Here is a 20,345-nt window from a genome sequence, read left to right on the forward strand (position 1 = left end):
GTGAGTGACAGGATTATATCCATACGCTTACAAGGAAGCCCAGTGAATACTATCATTCAGATATGGAGGACATTATGCTGAGTAAAATATTTCAGTCAAAAGGATAAATATTGCATACTGTTGTAAAGCGCGACATTGGGGTTGAGGGAAGAGAGAGAAGGAAAGGATTAATGATGTATACTGCATTGAAACAGATGAGGGAGAGAACTGTTTAAAAGGCATATATTATGCAATGAGGGTTGTAGAGTGGATTATATTTGGGGCTAGGGGGTGGGGTTTGGGGAGGTGCGGCCCCATTGTGTACCAATGAGGGAGTTTTTCTTTTGCTTTTCAAGGAGAGGAGCAAATGGGGGGGGGAGGGATTTTTGCGGGGAGAAGGGTGCAACAATGAATGAATGGAATCCCAAAATCTCTGCAGATGTTCATTGAAATGAAAAATAAACAACCTAAATTTTTAAAAAAGGCATATATTATTCAATATTATTGTCATGACAAGAGTCTAGGATGAAGGATGCATAGTGGAGTGGAATTGGGGGGAGGGATTGCATAACAATGAAAGAGTTTTACTTTTCAAGGAGAAGAGTGAATTGGGGGGTGGGGCAGGGAGAAAAGTGCAACAATGAGTGACTGGAAACCCTAAGTCTCTGTAAACTTTCATTAAAATTAATAATTTTAAAAAAAACCACACCAAAATGGGTGACACTGGAGGACATTATGCTAAGTGAAATAGCCCAGTCACAAAATGACAAATATTATATACTGCCACTTTGTAAAACGGTACGGACATTGGGTTTGGGGCGGGACTGAGAAAGATGGGATTAGTTTTGTATACTGCATTGAAAAAGATGAAGGAGAGAACTGTTTAAAAGGGATATATTATTAAGTATTATTGTCATGACAAGAGTCTAGAATGAAGGATGCATAGTGGAGTGGAATTGTATAACAAAGAAAGAATTTTTTTTTTTTTACTTTTCAAAGCGAAGATCAAACTTGGGGGGGGTTGGGCAGGGAGAAAAGTGCAACAATGAATGACTGGAAATCCAAAATCTCTGTAATCTTTCGTTAAAATAAAAAAACCCCCATAAAGATAAAACAAAAAACCTTGCATTATACAAATGACACACCTTGTTTGCTGAAACTAAGGAGGACCTGAAGTAATTGCTGCAGAAGGTCAAGGACTGCAGTCTTCAGTATGGATTGCAGCTCAACATAAAGAAGATAAAGATTCTCACCACTGAGCCAGTTGGCAGCACCACGATAAGATGGAAAAGAGATTGAGGTTGATAATAGTTACAGCTTTATTGGCTCCACAATCAACACCCTTGGCACCAGCAATCTGGAAATCAAAAGACAAATTTCATAAGGTAAACCTCCCCAGAGTACTGACTTGAAGCACTTACTGCAGAAGACTCAAGACCACAGCCTTTAGTATGGGTTCTTGTTTTTAGGTGTCAAGAGTTTTACATGACTCATAGTGACCCTATGTACAAAAGATCTGGAACCTTGTTCTATCATGTGCCATCCTCATACTTCCTGACACACAAGAGCCCATTTCAGCAGTCACCATGACAATCCACCTGGTTGAAGGTCTTCCTTTCCTTCAGTGACCCTCCAACTTTCCCAGTGACATGCCCTTCTCCAAGGAATAACCCCTCCCAGCAACATGCCCAAAGTATGTGAGGTGAAGCTTCATCACTCTTGCATTAAAAGAGTATTCCAGCTGCACCCTCTTTATCTGAGAAGCGGGACTCTGTGAAGAGGAGTGTGGCATCAGGATCAGAGGGAGACTCATCAACAGCCTGTATTATGCAGATGATACAACTTTGCTTGCTGAAAGTAATGAGGACAAGAAGCACTTATTGCAGAAGATCAAGGAATGCCGCTTTCAAAATGGATTGCGTCTCAATGTCAAGAACACAAAGATTCTTAACAAAGTATTGATAGGTAACATCATGATAAATAGAGAAAAGATTGAAACTGTCAATACCTTAATCTTGCTTGAATCCACAATTAACATCCCTGGTACCAGCAGTCAGGAAAAAAGGAGAAACACACTGAATTGGGAAAATTGCAGTTAGGGACCTCTCCAAATTATTGAGGTGTAATGATGTCAGTTTTAGGACTAAGGTGCTTCTGATTCAGGCCATGGTCTTTCTAATCACTTGCTATGCATCTGAGAGCTGGAAAATGAATAGCAATGACAGAAAAAGATTCAATGCTTTTGAACTCTGGTGTTGGAGAAGAGCACCGAACACCCCATGCACTGTCGAAAGAACAAACAAATATGTCTTGGAGGTGTAGCTGGAGTGCTCTTTGGAGGCAAGAATGATGAGGCTTCACCTCACATACTTCAGACATGTTGCTAGGAGGGGCTATTCCTTGGAGAAGGGCATGTCGCTGGGAAAGTTGGAGGGTCAGTGAAGGGTAGAGGTTAGAGGGTAGGAGGAGAGGAAGACCCTCTACCAGGTGGATTGACACGGACTACTGCAATGAGCTCTAATGTGTCAAGTGTGAAGTCGCTATGAATTGTACTTGACTCGATGGTACCCAATAACAACAACAAATGGGCAACCTAAGAATAACAGATTTGAACCCTGCCCTATTCTATGCCATCCTCACTATCTCATTGTTGCATTCACTGTGACAATTCATCTGTTGAGCTTCTTTCTCTCTTTTCTGAACTTCTCCCTTTGTATGATTTCCCTTTTCAAGGAACAGCCCCTCCTAACAACATGCCCAAAGTATGTGAGATGAAGTTTCATCATCCTTGCCTCTAAGAACATTTTGGCTACATTTTTCCAAGACTTATCTTTGGGTGGTCTGTATGTGATATTCAGGAATGTCCTGGAGAGGGTGAAAACATGAAGGCAAGGATTTTCAAGCTCAAACTCATACTTTGAGCACATGGCCAGGAGGGACTAGTCCTTGGAGAAGAACATTATGCTTGAAAGTGTGGAGGTATATATAGCACAGGAGAAGATGACCCACAATGAGATGGATTGACTCAGTGACTGGAGAAATGGGATTAGGTTTGACAGAGACAATGAGATTGGCTCAGGATAGGGCAAGATTCAGAATTACTGTAGATAGGGTCATTAAGAGTTGCAGGTTGACTAAATGGTACTTAACAGCAACATGGGATGGATATTCAATACTCTTTTTCAACACCAAAGAATTAATTCTTTGTGTAGAAATTAATTCTCATTTCTTTCTAATTAATTAATTTCTAAAGAATTGATTTCTATTGTCACCTTTAATTACTTTCCAACTCTTAGATGCATAGCAAGTGGTTGAAAAGACCATTGTCAGAATCAGGCACAATTTTAGTCTTCAAACTGACATCATTGTTCCTCAGTACTTTGAAAAGACTGCAGATTTTCCAACGCAATATGTCTTTTGACTTCTTGACTGCTGGTGCCAAGGGTTTTGATTGTGGATCCAAATAAGAAGAAACTGTTACCTATCAGTCTTTTCTCTATCAATCATGACGTTGCTTACCAGGCAGGCCAGTGGGGAGGCTTTTTACTTCTTGATGTTGAAATATAATCCATATTAGAGACTGTGGTCTTTGATCTTTTGCAGCAATCTTTTCAAGAATTTTTACACCTAGTGCAACAATGAATGAGTGGAAGCCCAAAATCTCTGTAAATGTTTATGAAAATTAATAAAATATAATTATAGAAAAAAAAAAGAATTTTTACACCTAAAACCTCTACTTTTCCACTCCAACCCCTCTCCAAGATTGACTTTTTCTTTTTTTTTCTGGCAGCAAAACCAAGAAAGGTCTTAGAGTAACATTTTGAATACTTCGTACTCTCATATCCTCAGAAATAGTCCAAAACATAATCTCCTTCATTCTCCTTCCCCCTCCCCCATGATCTTTCCATGCCCTTGACTGTTTTCCAGTTTCTCATTCTAATTTTGGCAGTTCAGTTTCTACACTGAGCAGCCTGACCTTGGTCTTATCATCCCCTAGCCTGTTCCGCCTCTGACATCCGTGATCCACGAGCTTTCCACGCTAATTTATGATCCAGTCGTTTTTCCCCTTCTCCAGGATACCCTCTGTAATCCCTCACTTTCTTCCTCTTTTCATCCTTCTCATCTCTTAAAGCCGGATTTATTAGTCCATCTCTTTAAAGCCATCATTATACTTATACTATACATCCTTATACTGTACTGTCTTAAAAATCGCCATTCCTGACCAAATCCACATTTATCTTCTCAATGTTCCCTAGCATCTAACACAGGTAGAGGAAACACGGTAATATTCTAAGAAATTCTTTGAAAGCCAACGATTAGGAGTAGTATGTTTAGTTTTATTTTTCTTAATTATCATATTTTCAACTGGAGTCGTTTTCTCGTTTTCAAAACCAGAACTGTAGACCGAGACCCCCCTTGGCAGCTTCGGAGAGTGCAGCGGAAATTCCCGACTCGAGGGGCATGACGGGTATTGAGTGCGCGCGCCTAGCTGCGCGGCCCTGTGAGGCTCCGGGGAATGGGCGTACGTGTGTGTTCCTAACAGCAGCTGCTTTCTCTAGGAGCTCAGGGGCCACATGCTGTAGGTTCCTATCCGCAGAGGCATGTTCGTTGCGCGGAGTATTGCAGCGGATCATAAGGATCTCATCCACGATGTGTCTTTCGACTTCCACGGAAGGCGGATGGCGACCTGCTCCAGTGACCAGAGTGTCAAGGTGCGCATGGCGGTCTGAGCAGGGCTGATCCTGGAACAAGGGGCTGGTGGAGGGGTGAGCGCCTCAACCTGAGTGGGGAGATGGAGAAGGAATTTGTGCGACAGCCGTCTTGCATGGTGCATGTTTTGAGGAGTTCTGCTGAGGCCCTACCAGCCATCTACAGTAAAACCGCGTAGCCTTCACTGCTATATTTCCGAGGCGTCTAGCGCTAGAGCGCAACTTAGGCTACTGTATGTTCGCTGCGCGTGCGCACTGCCTCTAGTGCGAGTTCTCCAGGCGCGGGTGCCGCGGAGGAACTACGCGCCTAATCCTGGGTGGGCGGGCGTCCGTGTGCGTGCTACCTCCTCTGCGGGGTTGCTGAAGCGCCTGCGCTGCAGTGAAGCCGCGTAGCGTTTCCGGGATGGGTGGGCCCCTTTGCGCGCTACCTGGCTTCCGGACACTGTCGTGTTCTGTGGGAATTTGGGAGTCGGTTTAGCAAGTGAACCAACCAACACGTGCGCGTTAGGTGTTCACTTGTTCTAGGCCCTTGAGATGAGATCTGTAGGTGAAGTGTGTGTGTATAGTTTTGTGTGCCCAGATTACTAACTGTAGAGGCCACTCCGCTGTTCTTTCCAGTCCACCAGCAGCTCCTGGCCGGGGTTAAAACGGCAGTCTCCGCCCAGCTATTTACAGCCTCAGAAACCCCCCTGGAGGCTCAACTGTCAGCTGTAGTGGAATTTGTTACTTTATCAAGTGTGAAGTCCTTCTCCAGGTCCTTCCTGATAAGGTGCCTAAAATAAGTGAAACAAAGTTGCCATCCTTGTTTCTAAAGGACTTTATGATTGTACTACTTTCAGGATAATTTGTTCTTTTGATACCCACTGCGAGGAAGTCGATTCAGACGTGTGTCAGACCGACTGGACCGCATTTGCAATTTTTTTCTTTTCTTTAAAGGCTGTGGAGAAACCACCTCCACAACGAGCTGGTTACCTCCTGGTGCATGCTTCAGGTGTGGCAAAGAAAGTCATTGGACTAACTGCTGCCCTGACCCTTGCCCTCCAACACGGTCTTATCTGTGGGACACCGGGCCATTGGAAGGCTGAATGCCCTTTGGCACCTAGACGTGGCAGGGTATCCCCCCCACCAAACCCAGTCCCCATCCTGGGCAACCTCTTAGGCCTGGTCGCTGAAGATTGAATATGCCCAGCTTCAACCAGGGTAACCCCACAAGTAAAAGATAAAAGAAATGACCAACTTGAACCAGCTGATGCAACATCCATATTCTCCCCTGGGCCATCCCAATCCAGCCTCTGAGCCCCGATCTTCACCCTTGTTTAGCAGGAAGTAGCCAGAAAGAATACCTAGCCCTTTTTCCTCACTAACAAGGCTGGGATGTCAGGCCAGAACCAAGGTCAAAGGGAGAACAAAGGATTCATGGAATAGCAACATGTCAACAAAAGGAGTGAATAGCCTCAACTACCATGGAGACCCCCTCCCTTCCTCCCTAAAGACCCTCACTATAAAACCTGCCCTAATTCACCATGGGGTGTGGCATTCCCTGGTTTGGCTCTCTGCCTGTCTCTTTCTGTGCAGACCAAGGAATCCCAGCTTCCTTAAAAAAAAAAAAAGAAATAAAAGGCTGTGAAAATTTGTATAATTTGTCTCAAAGAGAATACCGGAATTGGATAGACGTCTTTGCGCACATTGTAACAGTTTTGTGTTGCATACATAGCATTTCCAATTTTTACATGAGCAGATTGCAATCTTTCCTGAGGAGTGTCTTGTAAATTTGAACCACTGGTCTTTTGATCAGCAGCCTAGCATTTAACCTTCCATGCCACCAGGGCTCTTTGTTCTTTTGACAGTCCATAGTGTGTTCAGTATTCTACACCAACAGAGTAAAAGCATGAACTTTCCTAAAGCCAGCCTTATTTGTCCTGCTTTTGCAAGCATATGAAGCAGTGAAAATAGGCACACCTTACTCCTCCAACTGACTTCTTTGCCCTTTAGCAATTTAAAGAAGTCTTTATCCAGTTGTTGCTATGTGTCATCAAGTCACCTGCAACTCATAGCGACCCTGTGTACAACAGCCCTAAACCCTGCTCTATCCCTTGCCAATCTTATTGTCTTTGACTATAAGACAATCCCCTATACCCCAGTCACTGAATCAGTCCATTTCATCGGGGGTCTTCCTCTTCTGGCTGTCCCTCCACCCTCCCAAGCATGATGTCCTTCTCCAAGGTCTGGTCCCTCCATGCAACATGTCCACAGTATGACAGACGAAGCTTCAGAATCCTTGCTTCCAAGGAGCAGCCTGGCTTCATCCTCTCCAGGATGAACTTGTTTGTTCTCCTAGCAGTCCATGGTATATTCAGTACTCTTCTCCAGCACTACAGCTCAAAGACATCAACTCTCCTTCTATCATTACTAGTCATTGTCCAGGTCTCTGATGCATAGCAAGTGATTGCAAAGACCATGGCCTGTATCAGGTGCACCTGTCTCCAGACTGACATCGTTGCTCCTCAGTACCTTGGAAAGGTCTGTGATAGCAGACTCTCCCAATGCAATTCATCCTTTAATTTCCTGGCAGCTGGTACCAAGAGTGTTGATTATGGAACCAAGCAAACTGAAGCTGTCAATAATCTCAATCTCTTCATTATCCATCTTGATGCTGTCAATAGGCCTAGTGGTGAGAATCTTTATTTTCTTGACATTGAGCTTTAATTCATATTGAAGGCAGCAGTCCTTGACCTTCTGCAGCAAGCCTTTCAGGTCCTCCTCAGTTTCAGCAAGCAGGGTTGTATCATCTGCATAGTGCAGATTGTTGGTGAGTCTACCTCCAATCCTAATGTCACACTTTTCCTTTATCCAGTAAAGGATATAAGTCACATAGAAGGAGTCTGCTTATCTTTCTCCTTAGAAGCAGCTAGTAGTTTCAAACTACCTGCCTTTGGGTTGGAATCATAACTCCCTACATAAGAGGCTATCAGAGCTCCCTGAGAGATGATGTTATTGTTTCATCCATCCAGCATGACTCATAGTGACCCTGTGAACAACAGGTCTGAACCCTGTCCTATCCTGTGCCATCCTCATCATCTCTGATATACCTGAGCCCTTTCCTGTAGACATTTTGTCACTCTATCTTGTTGAGGGTCTTCCTCTCCTTCACTGACCCTTCACCTTTCTATGCATGATCTCCCTTTCCAAGGAATTAACCCTTACCAACAACATGTCCAAAGTATGTAAGATGAAGCTTCTCCATCTTTGCCTCTAAGGGCCACTCTGGCTGCATTTTTTCTAAGACATCTGTTCTTTTGGCAGTCCATGAGATACTCTTCTCCAACACTGTAACTCAGAAACATCAGTTTCTCTTCTGTCATTCATTATGCAGCTTTTGGATTCATAGCAAGTGATTGGAAAGACCATGGTGCACCTTAGTCTCTAAACTAACATCATTGCTCTTTTTACCTTACTCCTCAAACTGGCATCATTACTCATCAATAATTTGGAGAGGTCCCTGCCAGCAGACTTTCCCAATATAATACATTCCTTGATCTGACTGCTGATACCAAAGATGTTAATTGTGGAGCTGAGTAAGATGAAGACTTTGACAATTTTGTGTGTGTGTTCCCACCCACCCAGTCTGTTATGATGCTTGTTGCCTATTGGCCCAGTGGTGAGAATTTTTGTTTTGATGTTGAGATGTAAGGCAAGCGTTTCTATTCCTCTTCTCTTTCAGTAACGAGTTGTGTTATCTACATCCTACAGGTTGTTTATAAGCTGTTTTCTAATCCTGATGCATTATGTAGATGACAGCACTTGTTGCAGAAGATGAAGGAATACAGACTTTGGTATGGATTTGCATCTCAGTGTCAAGAAAGCAAAGATTCTGACCACTGAACTGATAGGCAATGTTGTGATGATGGAAAGGAGATTAAAACTGTCAACAGCATCATCCTGTTTGGATCCACAGTTAACACCCTTAGTACCAGCAGTCAGGATATCAGAAGACTGCTGCACTGGGGAAATCTGCAGTTAGGACCTCTCCAAATTACTGAGGAGTAATGATGCTGCTGATTTGAGGAATAAGATATATCTGATTCGGGCCATAGTCTTTCTTATCACTTGTTATGCATCTGAGAGCTGGACAATGTATAAGGATGACAGAAAAAGAATTGAGGCCCTTGAGCTGTGGTTTTGGAGAAGAACACTGAACATCCCATGGACGGCCAAGAGAACAAACAGATAGGTCTTGGAGAAGGTGCAGCCTTCTTTAAAGGCAAGAATGTTACTTTGAGCAGTTGCTACATGGGGCTATTCCTTGAAGAGGGACATAATGCTGGGAAGTGTGGAGGGACAGTGAAGGAAAGGAAGACCATCGACCAGGGGGTAGAAGTGGACTGATAGGTGGATCGACATGGTGACTGCTGCAGTGGGCTTTTTTGTGTGTGTCAGGAAGTGTGAGAATGGCACAGGCTAGAACAGGGTTCCGCTCTTATGTTCATAGGGTCGCTATAAGTCATACTTGACTCAATGACACCTAACAACACAATCCAGAAAAAGTCCAACTTCTCCAGTGATTTCCAAGTCCATAAGAACCAACATACATCTTTGAATTTAAAAATCTCCTCAAGAATAGGTTTGAGGATATTATTAATGAAGGTTGTTATAAAGAAGCGCCAAAAAAAAAATGGATGTTAGAAGAGATTCTGAAGATTGCAGTATTGCATCAGGAGGCCAAAACAAAGCCAAGAGTTGTCAAAAAGTAAAAGAAATGAACTGCAGATTCCAAGAAACAGTGGAGTAGAATGGAATGTGGAAAGAGCTGAAGTTGGAGGAAAAAAAGAATCCACGCAATATTTCAAAAGATGAAAAAATTGAAAAACTAATTCAAGTTGCAATCCTTAGAGATGCTATAGAAGAAATTTTGAATGATCCAGGAAGCATCAAAAGAAGATGGAAGGAATACATCAGCTCACTGTACCAAAAAGAATTGGTTGACACGGAAATATTTCAGGACACAGCATATGATAAAGAGCTAGTGATAATGAAAGAAGTTCAAGCTACATTGAAGGCATTAGCAAGAAAACAGGCCCCAGAATCAATGGGATACTAATTGACATACTCCAAATAACAGATGGAGCACTGGACATGCTCACCAGCCTGTGCTATAAAACTTGGAGGACTGCTGCCTGGTAAGCACACTGGAAGAAATCCATATTCCCATTCCTAAGAAAAACGATGCAACAGAATGTTACTGAGTAGTATCATTACTATTGCATGCAAGCAAAATATTGCTGACGATCATTCAAAAACAACTAGAATTGTACATGGATAGAAAACTGCCATACATTCAATCTTGGTGTAGAAGAGGCCGTGGACCAGGGTTATCATTGATGTTGGGTACATGTTAGCTTCCAGCAGATGATACCAGAATACTTGTTTTATTGATTTTACAAAGGCATTTGACTTTGTGGTTCCTAAACTGTGGCAAATGTTAAGAAGACTAGAAATCCCAGAGTATTTAATTGTGCTTATATGAAATGGACACTTAGATTAGGGTAGCGCTCCTGATTCAGTGACTGGGGTAATCGGGATGGGTGTGTCAGAGGCATTGTGATTGGCACAGGATAGAGCAGGGTTCAGGGCTGTTGTACATAGGGTCGCTATGAGTCGCAAACAACTCGACGGCACATAACAACCTGGTCTAGTGGTAAGAAGCTACACTACAATCTCAAAGGCATGAGGTTGTAGGTTGTAGATTACAACCTACCAGCTGTTCTACACTGCCCTCTCATGTGAAAACTGCTTCTGAAAACCTGCTGGAATGTCAGCTATGTGTCAGTTCTGAGTTGATGGCACACAACATGCACATACTTAATATTTAAAACAAGAAGCTGTCCTAACAGCAAAGGAACACTGCATGGTTTCAAATCAAGAAAGGGGTGTGTCAGGGCTGTATCTCTGAGAGAAAAGTTGTGAGAAAAAGATTCCTCTCACCTTCATTCTTGCCTTTGAAGGAATGAGTGTTTATATGTTACCAAGAAATGGGTTGATATCCTGAACATTGATAAGATCTAGTTAGATGCAGAATGATAGAAACTGGGTGGACCAGTGAAACCACCTGCTGTTCCGCTAACTATAACCAAAAGTAAAACCCAACTACTGTCTCGTCCTAACTCACAGTGACCCTCCAGTCCCAACTCATGAATGTCCTCTGGGTTTCTGAGGCTGTAAATGTTTGCAGGAGGACACTGCTTATGTTTTCCTTCCGTGTACCTGCTGAATACCAGCTGGTAGCCTTCCAAAATGCCATTTATGCCACCAGAGCTGCTGCCAGTTGGGAGGTAATGATGGGAACCTCCACCTGGGACTATTTGCAACAAAAATTTTTGTAGTCCATTTTAGATAAGGATAATACATTTAACAACCCTTTTCAGGCCTACTGATTACAGTCTTACTTTTTTTAAATAAAATTTTTCATTTTAATTGTGATTTTAATGAAAGTTTACAAAAAAGTTAGATTTTCATTCATTCATTGTTGCACATATTTTATTCCCTCTCTCCCTTCCCTCTCTCCCAGTTAACTTTTTTAAATTTTTCAAATATACAGCCTTTTAAAAAAATTTCATTTGCAAGAATTCCACATTTAAACATCTGCCTTTTATTTTCTTAATAGGTCTGGGACAAAAGTGAAAATGGGGATTGGCATTGTACTGCTAGCTGGAAGGTTAGTATTTTTATGGTGATTTTTAAATATTTGAAATATTTACTTTTTCTTTGGTAATATAAAGGACTTGCTGTTATGCTGTGAGAGCATTATTAAATTTATAAATTTTTTTCTTAAAATAATACACATTTTTCTGTTGAAGAAGCATAAGATGCATCTCAGAGTAAAGCAATCTGTAACATCAGAATACTGTAATATTATTTGTTTTTGTCCTCGGAGAAGGACATCATGCTTGGCAGGGTGGAGGGGACAGCACAGGAGAGGAAGACCCCAGATAAGGTGAATTGATACTGTGACTGGTGCAATGCGAGTTGGTGTGTCAGAATTAGTGAGACTGGTTAAGGACAAGGCAGGCTTCAGAGCTCCTGTACACAGGGTCGCGGGCAACTCAACAGCACATAACTACAACTATTTCACTAGAGTTTGCTTGTTTCTTCCATTGTGTGTACACTGAAGTAGTGGTTTGCTTTTTTCTACCTGTCTTTGAGTTGGTTCCACATGTGTCCAAGTAGAACTGTTCTCAGCTGTGTCTTCAGTGACTGATTTTCTTGATCCCTAGGTCTGTCTTCTGAGACACCTTAGAGTGAACTCAAACTTCCAGCCTTGTAGTCAGCAGCTAAACACATTAACCTTTTGCAGTACACAGGGACTCCTGTGATGTTTGATTCATAGTTTTCTTTTATTGTGGTGAATATTTGGATAATAAAACATTGGTTATTTCAACAGTATTCTCATATGCTGTTCAATGACATTAGCACAAACATTGGTGTTTGTGTTCCTCAACCATCACCATTAACTATTCCTGAATTTTTCTATCACCCTTAACATAAGTTCAGTATCCCCTAAGCAAGGTATACATGTCCCCATCTTCAGTTTTCTTTTAAAAGCTTCATTTGGTAGAATTTTCCATAGTGTTGTGTACTCTCCAGTGAATTTTTAGAGGCAGTAAATCATACAGGAGGAAATTGCCCATCTTTTTCCTGTGGAGCTGGATGATTCAAACCATATACCTTTGTGTTGGCAACACAAGGATAGGACATGGTTCAGATCTGTTGTTCATAGGGTCACTAAAAGTCCTACTCAATTCAGTGACACATACCAACAACAACAAGAAGTCACCAGAGCCACCCCTGTTCATGTTGTTGTTGTTAGGTACTGTCGAGATTAATATGATTCCTAGTTACCCTATAAACAACAGATCTGATCCATCTCTTATCTTGTGCCATCCTTACGATGTCTTGACACTCTCAAGCCCATTGCGGCAGTCACTGTATCCATTTATCTCATTGAGGGGCTTACACCCTTTGCCATCCCCCTGTTTTTCCAAACATGTTGTCCTTCTCCAAGGAATAGCTTCTAGCAGCATGCCCAAAGTATGCAATACCAAGTTTCGCCATTGTTACCTCCAAGGAGCACTATGGCTGTCTGGGTAATACACATGTCATGAATTTTAAATGTATGGCTCGCTGACTATTAGTACATTTTTATAGTTGTGTAGTCATTGCCACAATTCCATTTTAGAAGCTTTCTGTCACCCTAAAAATTGTCTTGTGCTAGTTTGGAATCCTCTCATGTAATCTCATCTGTAGTCTTTGGTGTCTGGCTGAGCATGTTTCTGAGGTTTCTCTGTTGGTGCCAGCATCAGTATTTTGTGCCTTTGTAAAACTGAGTAAAAATGACATTAAAAAAAATCTATTTACTAATTGATTGATATTTGAATTTTGTCCATTTTTTTCTTATGAATAATGCTGTTAGGAACATTCCATACAAATAATACTGTGTGAACTTTTTTTTTCAGTAGATACATAGGAGTGAGATTGCTATGTTGTATATGTCTAACTTTAAGAAACTGTCAAGTTTTTCCAAAGTGGCCGTACCATTTTATACTCCTCAGTGTGTGAGGATTTTCATTTTTCCTCTTTACCTGTAACTGGTATCATATGTTTTCTATGTTGGTGCCTCTATCAGGTTGAGCTGCTAACCAAAAGGTTGCTTGTCTCCAGTGGTTTGAATCCACTCTCAGCTCTGGGGGGAGAAAGATGTGTAGGCTCTAGCCATTACTATTTCAGTCTTGGAAATTCACTAGAGAATCTCTGTGGTTCAGAGCTGACTTGATGCTAATGAGTTCATAGAAGACTTGACACACCTACCACAGAAGATCAAAGAGTACAGCATTAAATATGGATTACATCTCAATATCAAGAACACAAAATTTCTCACTCCTAGACCAAGAGGCAACATCATGATGGATGGAGAAAAGATTGAAGTTGCCAGCAGTTTCATTTTACTTGAATTCACAATTATCACTTGTGGTAACAGCAGTCAAGATATTAAAAGATGTACTGCATTAGGGATATTTGCTGTCAGGAGTCAGTGTCAGTTTAAAGCCTAGAGTGTCCTAATCGAAGTCATAATATTTTCATTTGCTTTCTGTGTAATCTGTAAATTGGACAATGAATATGAAAGAATGAAGAAAGATTGATACTTTTAAATAGTGATACCTTTAAATTGTATTGAATATCCCATGGACTGCCAAAAGAGCAAATAAATCTGTCTTGAAGGATGTGCATCCTAATTTGGGCATATTTTCAGGAGGAGACAGTCCTGGAAGAGAGAAATGCTGGGAAAGGTAGAGGGTCAATGAAAGAGAGGATGATCCTTTTTTTTTTTCTATAATTATATTTTATTAATTTTCATAAACATTTACAGAGATTTTGGGCTTCCACTCATTCATTGTTGCACCATTCTCTCTACCCTCCTCCCAGTTTGTTCTTGTCCAAATGCCACAGTGCTTGTCAAAGCCAGTTCTGATTAATCTTCTTTGTCAGTGTGTCCTTTGCCATTCCCTATCACTCCTCCCTGAGAGAGACTTCACCCTGAGTCATAAGGAAAAGGGGATGGCGTATTCTCTTAGCTACTTCCTGCTGAAAAGGGACGCTGTGGGTTTCAGGGTGAAGATCTTCTCTCACTACTCTAAAGGGCCCCTTTGGCAGTAGGAAACACATAGACTATTATGGAGATTGATTTTGGAATTTAGATGCACTCTTATTGATTGTGCTTGGCTGTACATGTTCATATCCTTGAAGATGTATCATGGGGGTGTTGCAACCTAGAAGACACAAATTTGACTAACAAGTTATAAGTACATGAGTCCAAAAATTATGGAAAATTAAAAGAAAAGATTCTTTCATTGTTTTACAAACCCTCCCCCAGGTCCCCTCCACCATGCAGCCCTCGCTCTAGTCTCCTGTGGAAAGAGAGGATGATCCTTAATGAGAAGGATTGACACAATGGCTACTGCAGTGGGTTTGAGCAATGACAGAGATAGAATAGTAGAGGATGGAGCAGGTTCAGATCTGTTGCTCATAAGATCAGTGTGAGCTGCAGTGAACTTGATGGCATCTAACAACAATAAAGTGATTTCCCAGTGTGGTTTTGATTGACATTTTGTTAAAAGGCCATGACACTAGGGATATCATTGCCAATGTCAGATGGCTCTTGACTGAAAGCAGAGAATAACAGAAATATGTCTGTTAGTGTTTTATTGACTATGCAAAGGCATTTGACTGTGGATCACAACCCTGTGGCTAACATTGAGAAGAATGAGAGTCTCAGAACATTTAATTGGCCTCATGTGAAACCTAAACCTAGACCAGGCTATAATTAATATCCTTGTAACATGGCCTCCTCTAAATCCAGCCTACACATCTGGCAGTTCTCTGTTGATGTGCTGTTCTGGATAATTTTCAACAGAATCTTGCTTGCATGTGATATTAGTGATATTGTTCGATAATTTCCACACTCTGTCAGGTCACTTTCTTTGGGATGTGAACAGATATAGATCTCTTCCAGCTAGTTGGCCAGGTGGTTGTCCTTCAGATTTCTTGGCATAACTTGTTGAGCACATCCAGGGCAGTGTCTATTTATTGAAATATGTCAGATGAGACTGAATATTGCTCTAGAGTACTGAGATGCCAAAGCAGAGGGATAAAATAAAAAAATAAAGGAGCTGAACCGAAGATTTCAAAAGGCAGCATGGGAAGACAAAGTATTATAATGGAATGTGCAAAGAGCTCAAGTCTGAAAATCAAAAGGACTGAACTAGTTCAGCATTTCTCACGTTATAGGAGTTGAAGAACAAATTCAAGCATCGAGTTGCAATCCATAAATTATCCAGGAAGCATTAAAAGAAGATGGAAGGAGTATACAGAGTCATTGTACCAAAAGAAATTGGCTGACACGGAAGAATTTCATGAAACAATGTGTGAGCAAGAGCCTGTGGTGATGAAGAAGTTGTTCAAGCAGCTCTGAAAGAATTGACAAAAAAACAAGGCCTCGGGAATTAATGACATAACCAATTGATGTATTTCAACAAGAAAATGCTGCCCTGGATGCATTCACCAAGTTGTGACTAAGAAGAAGAAAAAAAAAATCAATGCCTTTGAGTTGTGGTGCTGGTGAAGAGTATTGAACACACTGTGGACTGCCAAGAGAACTAACAGTTCTGTCCTAGAGTGAGTGAAACCAGGTTGCTCCTTGGATTATTGTTTAATTGTTGTTGTTAGGTGCTATCAAGTTCATTATGACCTGTAGTGACCCAATGAACAAGAGATTTTAACCCTGTTCTATCCTATGCCGTCTCAACACTTTCTGACGCACTCAAGCCTGTTGTAGCTTTATTATCTCTGCCTTTGTGGAGCACTTTAAGACATAGTTATTTATTCTTTTGGCAGCACAGCTCAAAGACAACAATTCTTCTGTCATCAACCTTATTCATTGTCCAGCTTTCAGATGCATAGCAAGTGACTCAGGTGCACCTTTGCACTCACACTGGTATCATTGCTCTTTAATAATTCGGAAACATCCCTGACTGTAGACTTTCCCAGGCCAAACATCTCCTGATCTTTTGATTGTTGGAACCAAAGGTGTTGATTGTGGATCCAAGTAGAAATATTGACATTGTCAGTCTGTTCTCCATCCGCCATGATATGTTGCATATTGAAAGCTATATTCACTTATATTCTTCTGAAGTAAGTGCTTCAAGCCCTCCTCGATTTCAGCAAGCAAAATTATGTCATCTGCGTAATGCAGGTTATTGATGAGTCTTTCTCTGATCCTGATGCCACATTCTTTTTCATAGAGTCCAGCTTCTCAAATAATTTGCTCAGCATACAGATTGAATTAAGTATGGCATGTATACAATACTGACACATGTCTTTTTTAATTTTAAATCATATTCTGTTCCCTTAATAGGTTTGTTCTGGAGAGGGTGAAGCCAGGCTGCTCCTTGGAGGCAAGGATTCTGAAACTTTGTCTAACATATTTTGGGCATGTTGCAAGGAAGGACCTGTCCTTGAAGAGGGACATCATATTTGGGAGAGTAGAAGTGCAGGAGAAGAAGATCCTCAATGAGATAGATCAATTCAGTGATTGGGGTAGTGGGAGTAGGTGTGTTGGAGACACTGAGGTTGGCACAAGATAGAGCAAGGTTTTGTGCTCTTGTGCATAGGGTCACTTTGAGTCGCAAGTGACTTGATGGCACATAACAACAACAACAAATCTTCCCTTGCTCTGTTTGCACAACAGTTTCCTGGTCTAGGTATAGGTTTTGCATGAGTGCAATTAAGTGTTCAGAGATTTCCGTTCTTCTCAGTGTTAGCCATAATTTGTTATGATCCACACAGTCAAATCCTTTGCATAGTCAACAAAGCATAAATAGACATTTTCCTGATATTCTTTACTTTCAGCCAGGATCCATCTGATAATCAGCAATGATATCCCTGGTGCCCCAGCCTCTTTTAATTCCTGCTTGAACTTTTGGCAGTTCCATAGGATAGAACAGCATTTAGGGCTCTTGTACATAGGGTCACTATGAGTTGCAAGCGACTCGATGGCATATAACAACAACAGCTACTATCTGTGTACTGTAGTAGCTGTTTTTGAATGACCTTCAGTGGTATTTTGCTTGGTTGTGATATTAATGATATCAATAATTTCCACATTCTTTTGGATTACCCTTCTTTGGAATAGCGACAACTTTGGACCTCTTCAAGTCAGACAGCTGTCCTCTAAATTTCCTGACATAGACTGGCGAGCACATGCTGGGCTGCTTCTGTTAGTTGAAACTTATCAACTGATACCCATTGATTCCTGGGGCCTTATCCGAGCAGCTTCAGCTTCTTTTTTTTTTTTTATGGTGAGAAAAATTTATTACATTTAGAATTAGCCTGCTGGACTCAGTTTAGATGATCCCAATTTTGTTGGCAACATCCAAAGCATCATAATCAGGAGCAAGTCGAACATAGGCCTTCTTCTCTCCATCAGGCCTAATCAAAGTGTTGACCTTAGCCACATCAATGTCATAGAGCTTCTTTACAGCTTGTTTAATTTGGTGCTTATTGGCCTTGACATCCACAATGAACACAAGTGTGTTGTTATCTTCTATCTTCTTCATAGCTGACTCAGTGGTCAGGGGAAATTTGATGATGGCATAGTGGTCAAGCTTGTTTCTCCTGGGAGCGCTCTTCCAGGGGTATTTGGGCTGCCGTCGGAGTCTCAGCATCTTAGGCCACCGGAACGTGGGTGACGTGCGGATCTTCTTTTTTTTTTGGCTGTGGACGCCCTTCAGGACTGCCTTCTTGGCCTTCAATGCCTTTGCTTTGGCTTCAGTTTTGGGAGGGGCAGGGGCTTCCTCCTTCGCTTTCTGCGCCATCTTCATAGAAAGTCAGCTTCTTTCTTTTGTTGACATTGGCTCCTGATAATATGGTACTTCTTGAAATCTTTCAGTGTTAATCAATTCTTCCTGATACAGTGACTCTGTGCCACCTTCTTTTGATCCTTCTTGCATCACTCAGCATATTGCTCTTGGCTCTTTGTTGTTGTTGTGCGCTGTTGAGTTGGAACAGACCCATAGCTGACCCTCCAGTGGGTTTTCAGAGGCAATAAATCACCCAGGAGGAAATTGCTCATTCTCCTGTGGAGCAGTGGGTGGATTCAAAACAAGTGCCTTTGGGATTGCAGCACAGCCTCTTACCCTGCGGCCAACAGTGCTCCTTGTATAGTATCCTTAAATATTGCAATTTGGGGCTTCAGTTTGATTTTCACTTTTCTCTGCTTGAGAAATGCAGAGTGAAGGCTTACCTTTTAATTCAATTCCAGCTCTCTGCACATTCCATTATAATATGTTGCTTTGCTTTCTTGAGCTGCCCTTTGAAATCTTCACTTCAACATCTTTTCACTTTGTTTTGGCTTCTTAATGTTTTAGTGACATTTTTAGTCTCTTCTGACACCCATATTGGGTGTTTTTTTTATTTCTCTTCTGCCTTTTTAATGACCTTTTGCTCTCCATGGGTGATTAGCCTTGATGTCATGTTACTACTGAACACAAGGGGTTCTTTCTGTAATCAGTCGTCAGTAAGACAAACAGATTGCAATATCCATAAATGCACTTTATTGCACAGATCTGGGAGACAGCAAGTCACCTCCAAGACGGCCTCCTCTTCTGGGAGTGGTCATGGGCTTTTATATGCTGGTGAGACATCAATTTACTTAACAATAAACTTTTGTTAGTAAAATCAGAGAATTTCTATATCTGATAGAAAATCATTCACACCCAGATACTCCCTTTCCAGGCAAACAGACAGATTAAGTTACAATTTACATATGATTGGGGGAAACAGCTTCAAAGAGATAACAGCTAATCTAGGAGATGCATCTGCTTTTCTGATTAACAAAGAAAGGACACTAAGAACTCCAAGGTCAAACAACCAGTCCAGCAGGTTGGGGAAAACTATAGTTTTATAATTGATACCTATATAGAGAATTCTGAACTTATTAATGTAACGGAGCGAGTCCCCAAAAAGATCACTGAACCAATTAGCCGAATTAACAAAGTTTATTTCGAGTTCGAACCTGGGCTCCCGCGTGCTGACACAGCAGCATCCAGCCTAGAGCCCCTAATTAATGTCTGCCCCTCCTTTTATACCTCTGCTACTCCCCTGCCCAACCATACATGTCATGATTGGCCATCCACAGTAGTTTGGGTATTTGTCCACCTTCAATTGGCTAGCTATAGCTCAGGGTAACAGTTTAGAAACATATTTGAATCTTATAGGTTACTTCAGATACAGGTATGTGGGAAAACTCCTTGTGCTCTTTCAGAGAAGAAGAATTCCACTTCATGGCAGTTGATCAATCAGGGTGGGATTTACCACAAGTGGGGGTTGTTTGTTAAAAAACCACTCAAGCGGGTTGTGTGGGGTTAACTGTACTTTACCAGAAACTGAGTTTCTGATAACTGGTCCTTTCAATTAATACCACCCTGTCATTCCCCCCTCCTTTTGTATAAGTTTTATATCTTTTTTTTTTTTTAAGTAATTAAACCAACTGTCTTACTGATTTGGGAATTGGATGCTGAATTTCTGGCTTCTTCATGCTGAACAGGGGCGTAGATGTAAAGAGGGGAAGAGAGGACGCTTTATCACCTTACTGGTGGTCTTGGGTTACAGCTGCTTGCCTTCTTGCTCTGTTAGAAGATATTTTCCTGTCATTTGCTCCCCTCTGGACTGCAAAGTGTTTTCCCAGGTGGGTCCAGTGGGGTTGGCTGGTTGAACCCAGAGGCTCCATCCTCCTTTGCTTCCTTAGCTGTCAGTTTTCTTTCCTTTTTGTCACTGGCACTGGGTTCAGGGTCAATTCTGGAGGAAAACTCAGAGTTAAGGTTACCTATAGGAGAGGGAGCAAACCTAGAGAGAACAAACTTGTGAGTTACAAATAGAAGGGCTTTGAGGGTGTTTTTTTCAGGTTTACTGGGGGGGAGGGTGACAGAAGGTGGCCTAGGTAACATTGGATACACTAGGCATTCTTTTATTATTTTTTTTTCTTCTCCTTCGCCACCCAGGGGTCAGATGGCACAATCTGGGGACTGAGGAGCTCACCCTGAGGGCCGC

The 20,345-nt window shown here is 41.6% G+C and overlaps 1 protein-coding gene across 1 annotated transcript in view; it reads left to right on the forward strand.

The window, feature by feature from the left end:
- Positions 1-4,580: 4,580 nt before the first annotated feature.
- The window catches only part of LOC102844280 (nucleoporin seh1-like), a gene marked incomplete at its 3' end in the record, with an annotated part of 23,427 nt that continues 7,662 nt past the window's right edge, over positions 4,581-20,345 (forward strand). Inside the window, exons 1-2 of the mRNA XM_006897032.1 lie at positions 4,581-4,691; positions 11,350-11,400. Coding sequence (XP_006897094.1) covers positions 4,581-4,691; positions 11,350-11,400 — 162 coding nt within the window. The remainder of the gene's footprint in view (positions 4,692-11,349; positions 11,401-20,345) is intronic.

Source organism: Elephantulus edwardii, unplaced genomic scaffold (assembly GCF_000299155.1).
Source record: "Elephantulus edwardii isolate Elephantulus edwardi_28Jun2011 unplaced genomic scaffold, EleEdw1.0 scaffold00196, whole genome shotgun sequence".
NCBI classification, from domain to species: domain Eukaryota; kingdom Metazoa; phylum Chordata; class Mammalia; order Macroscelidea; family Macroscelididae; genus Elephantulus; species Elephantulus edwardii.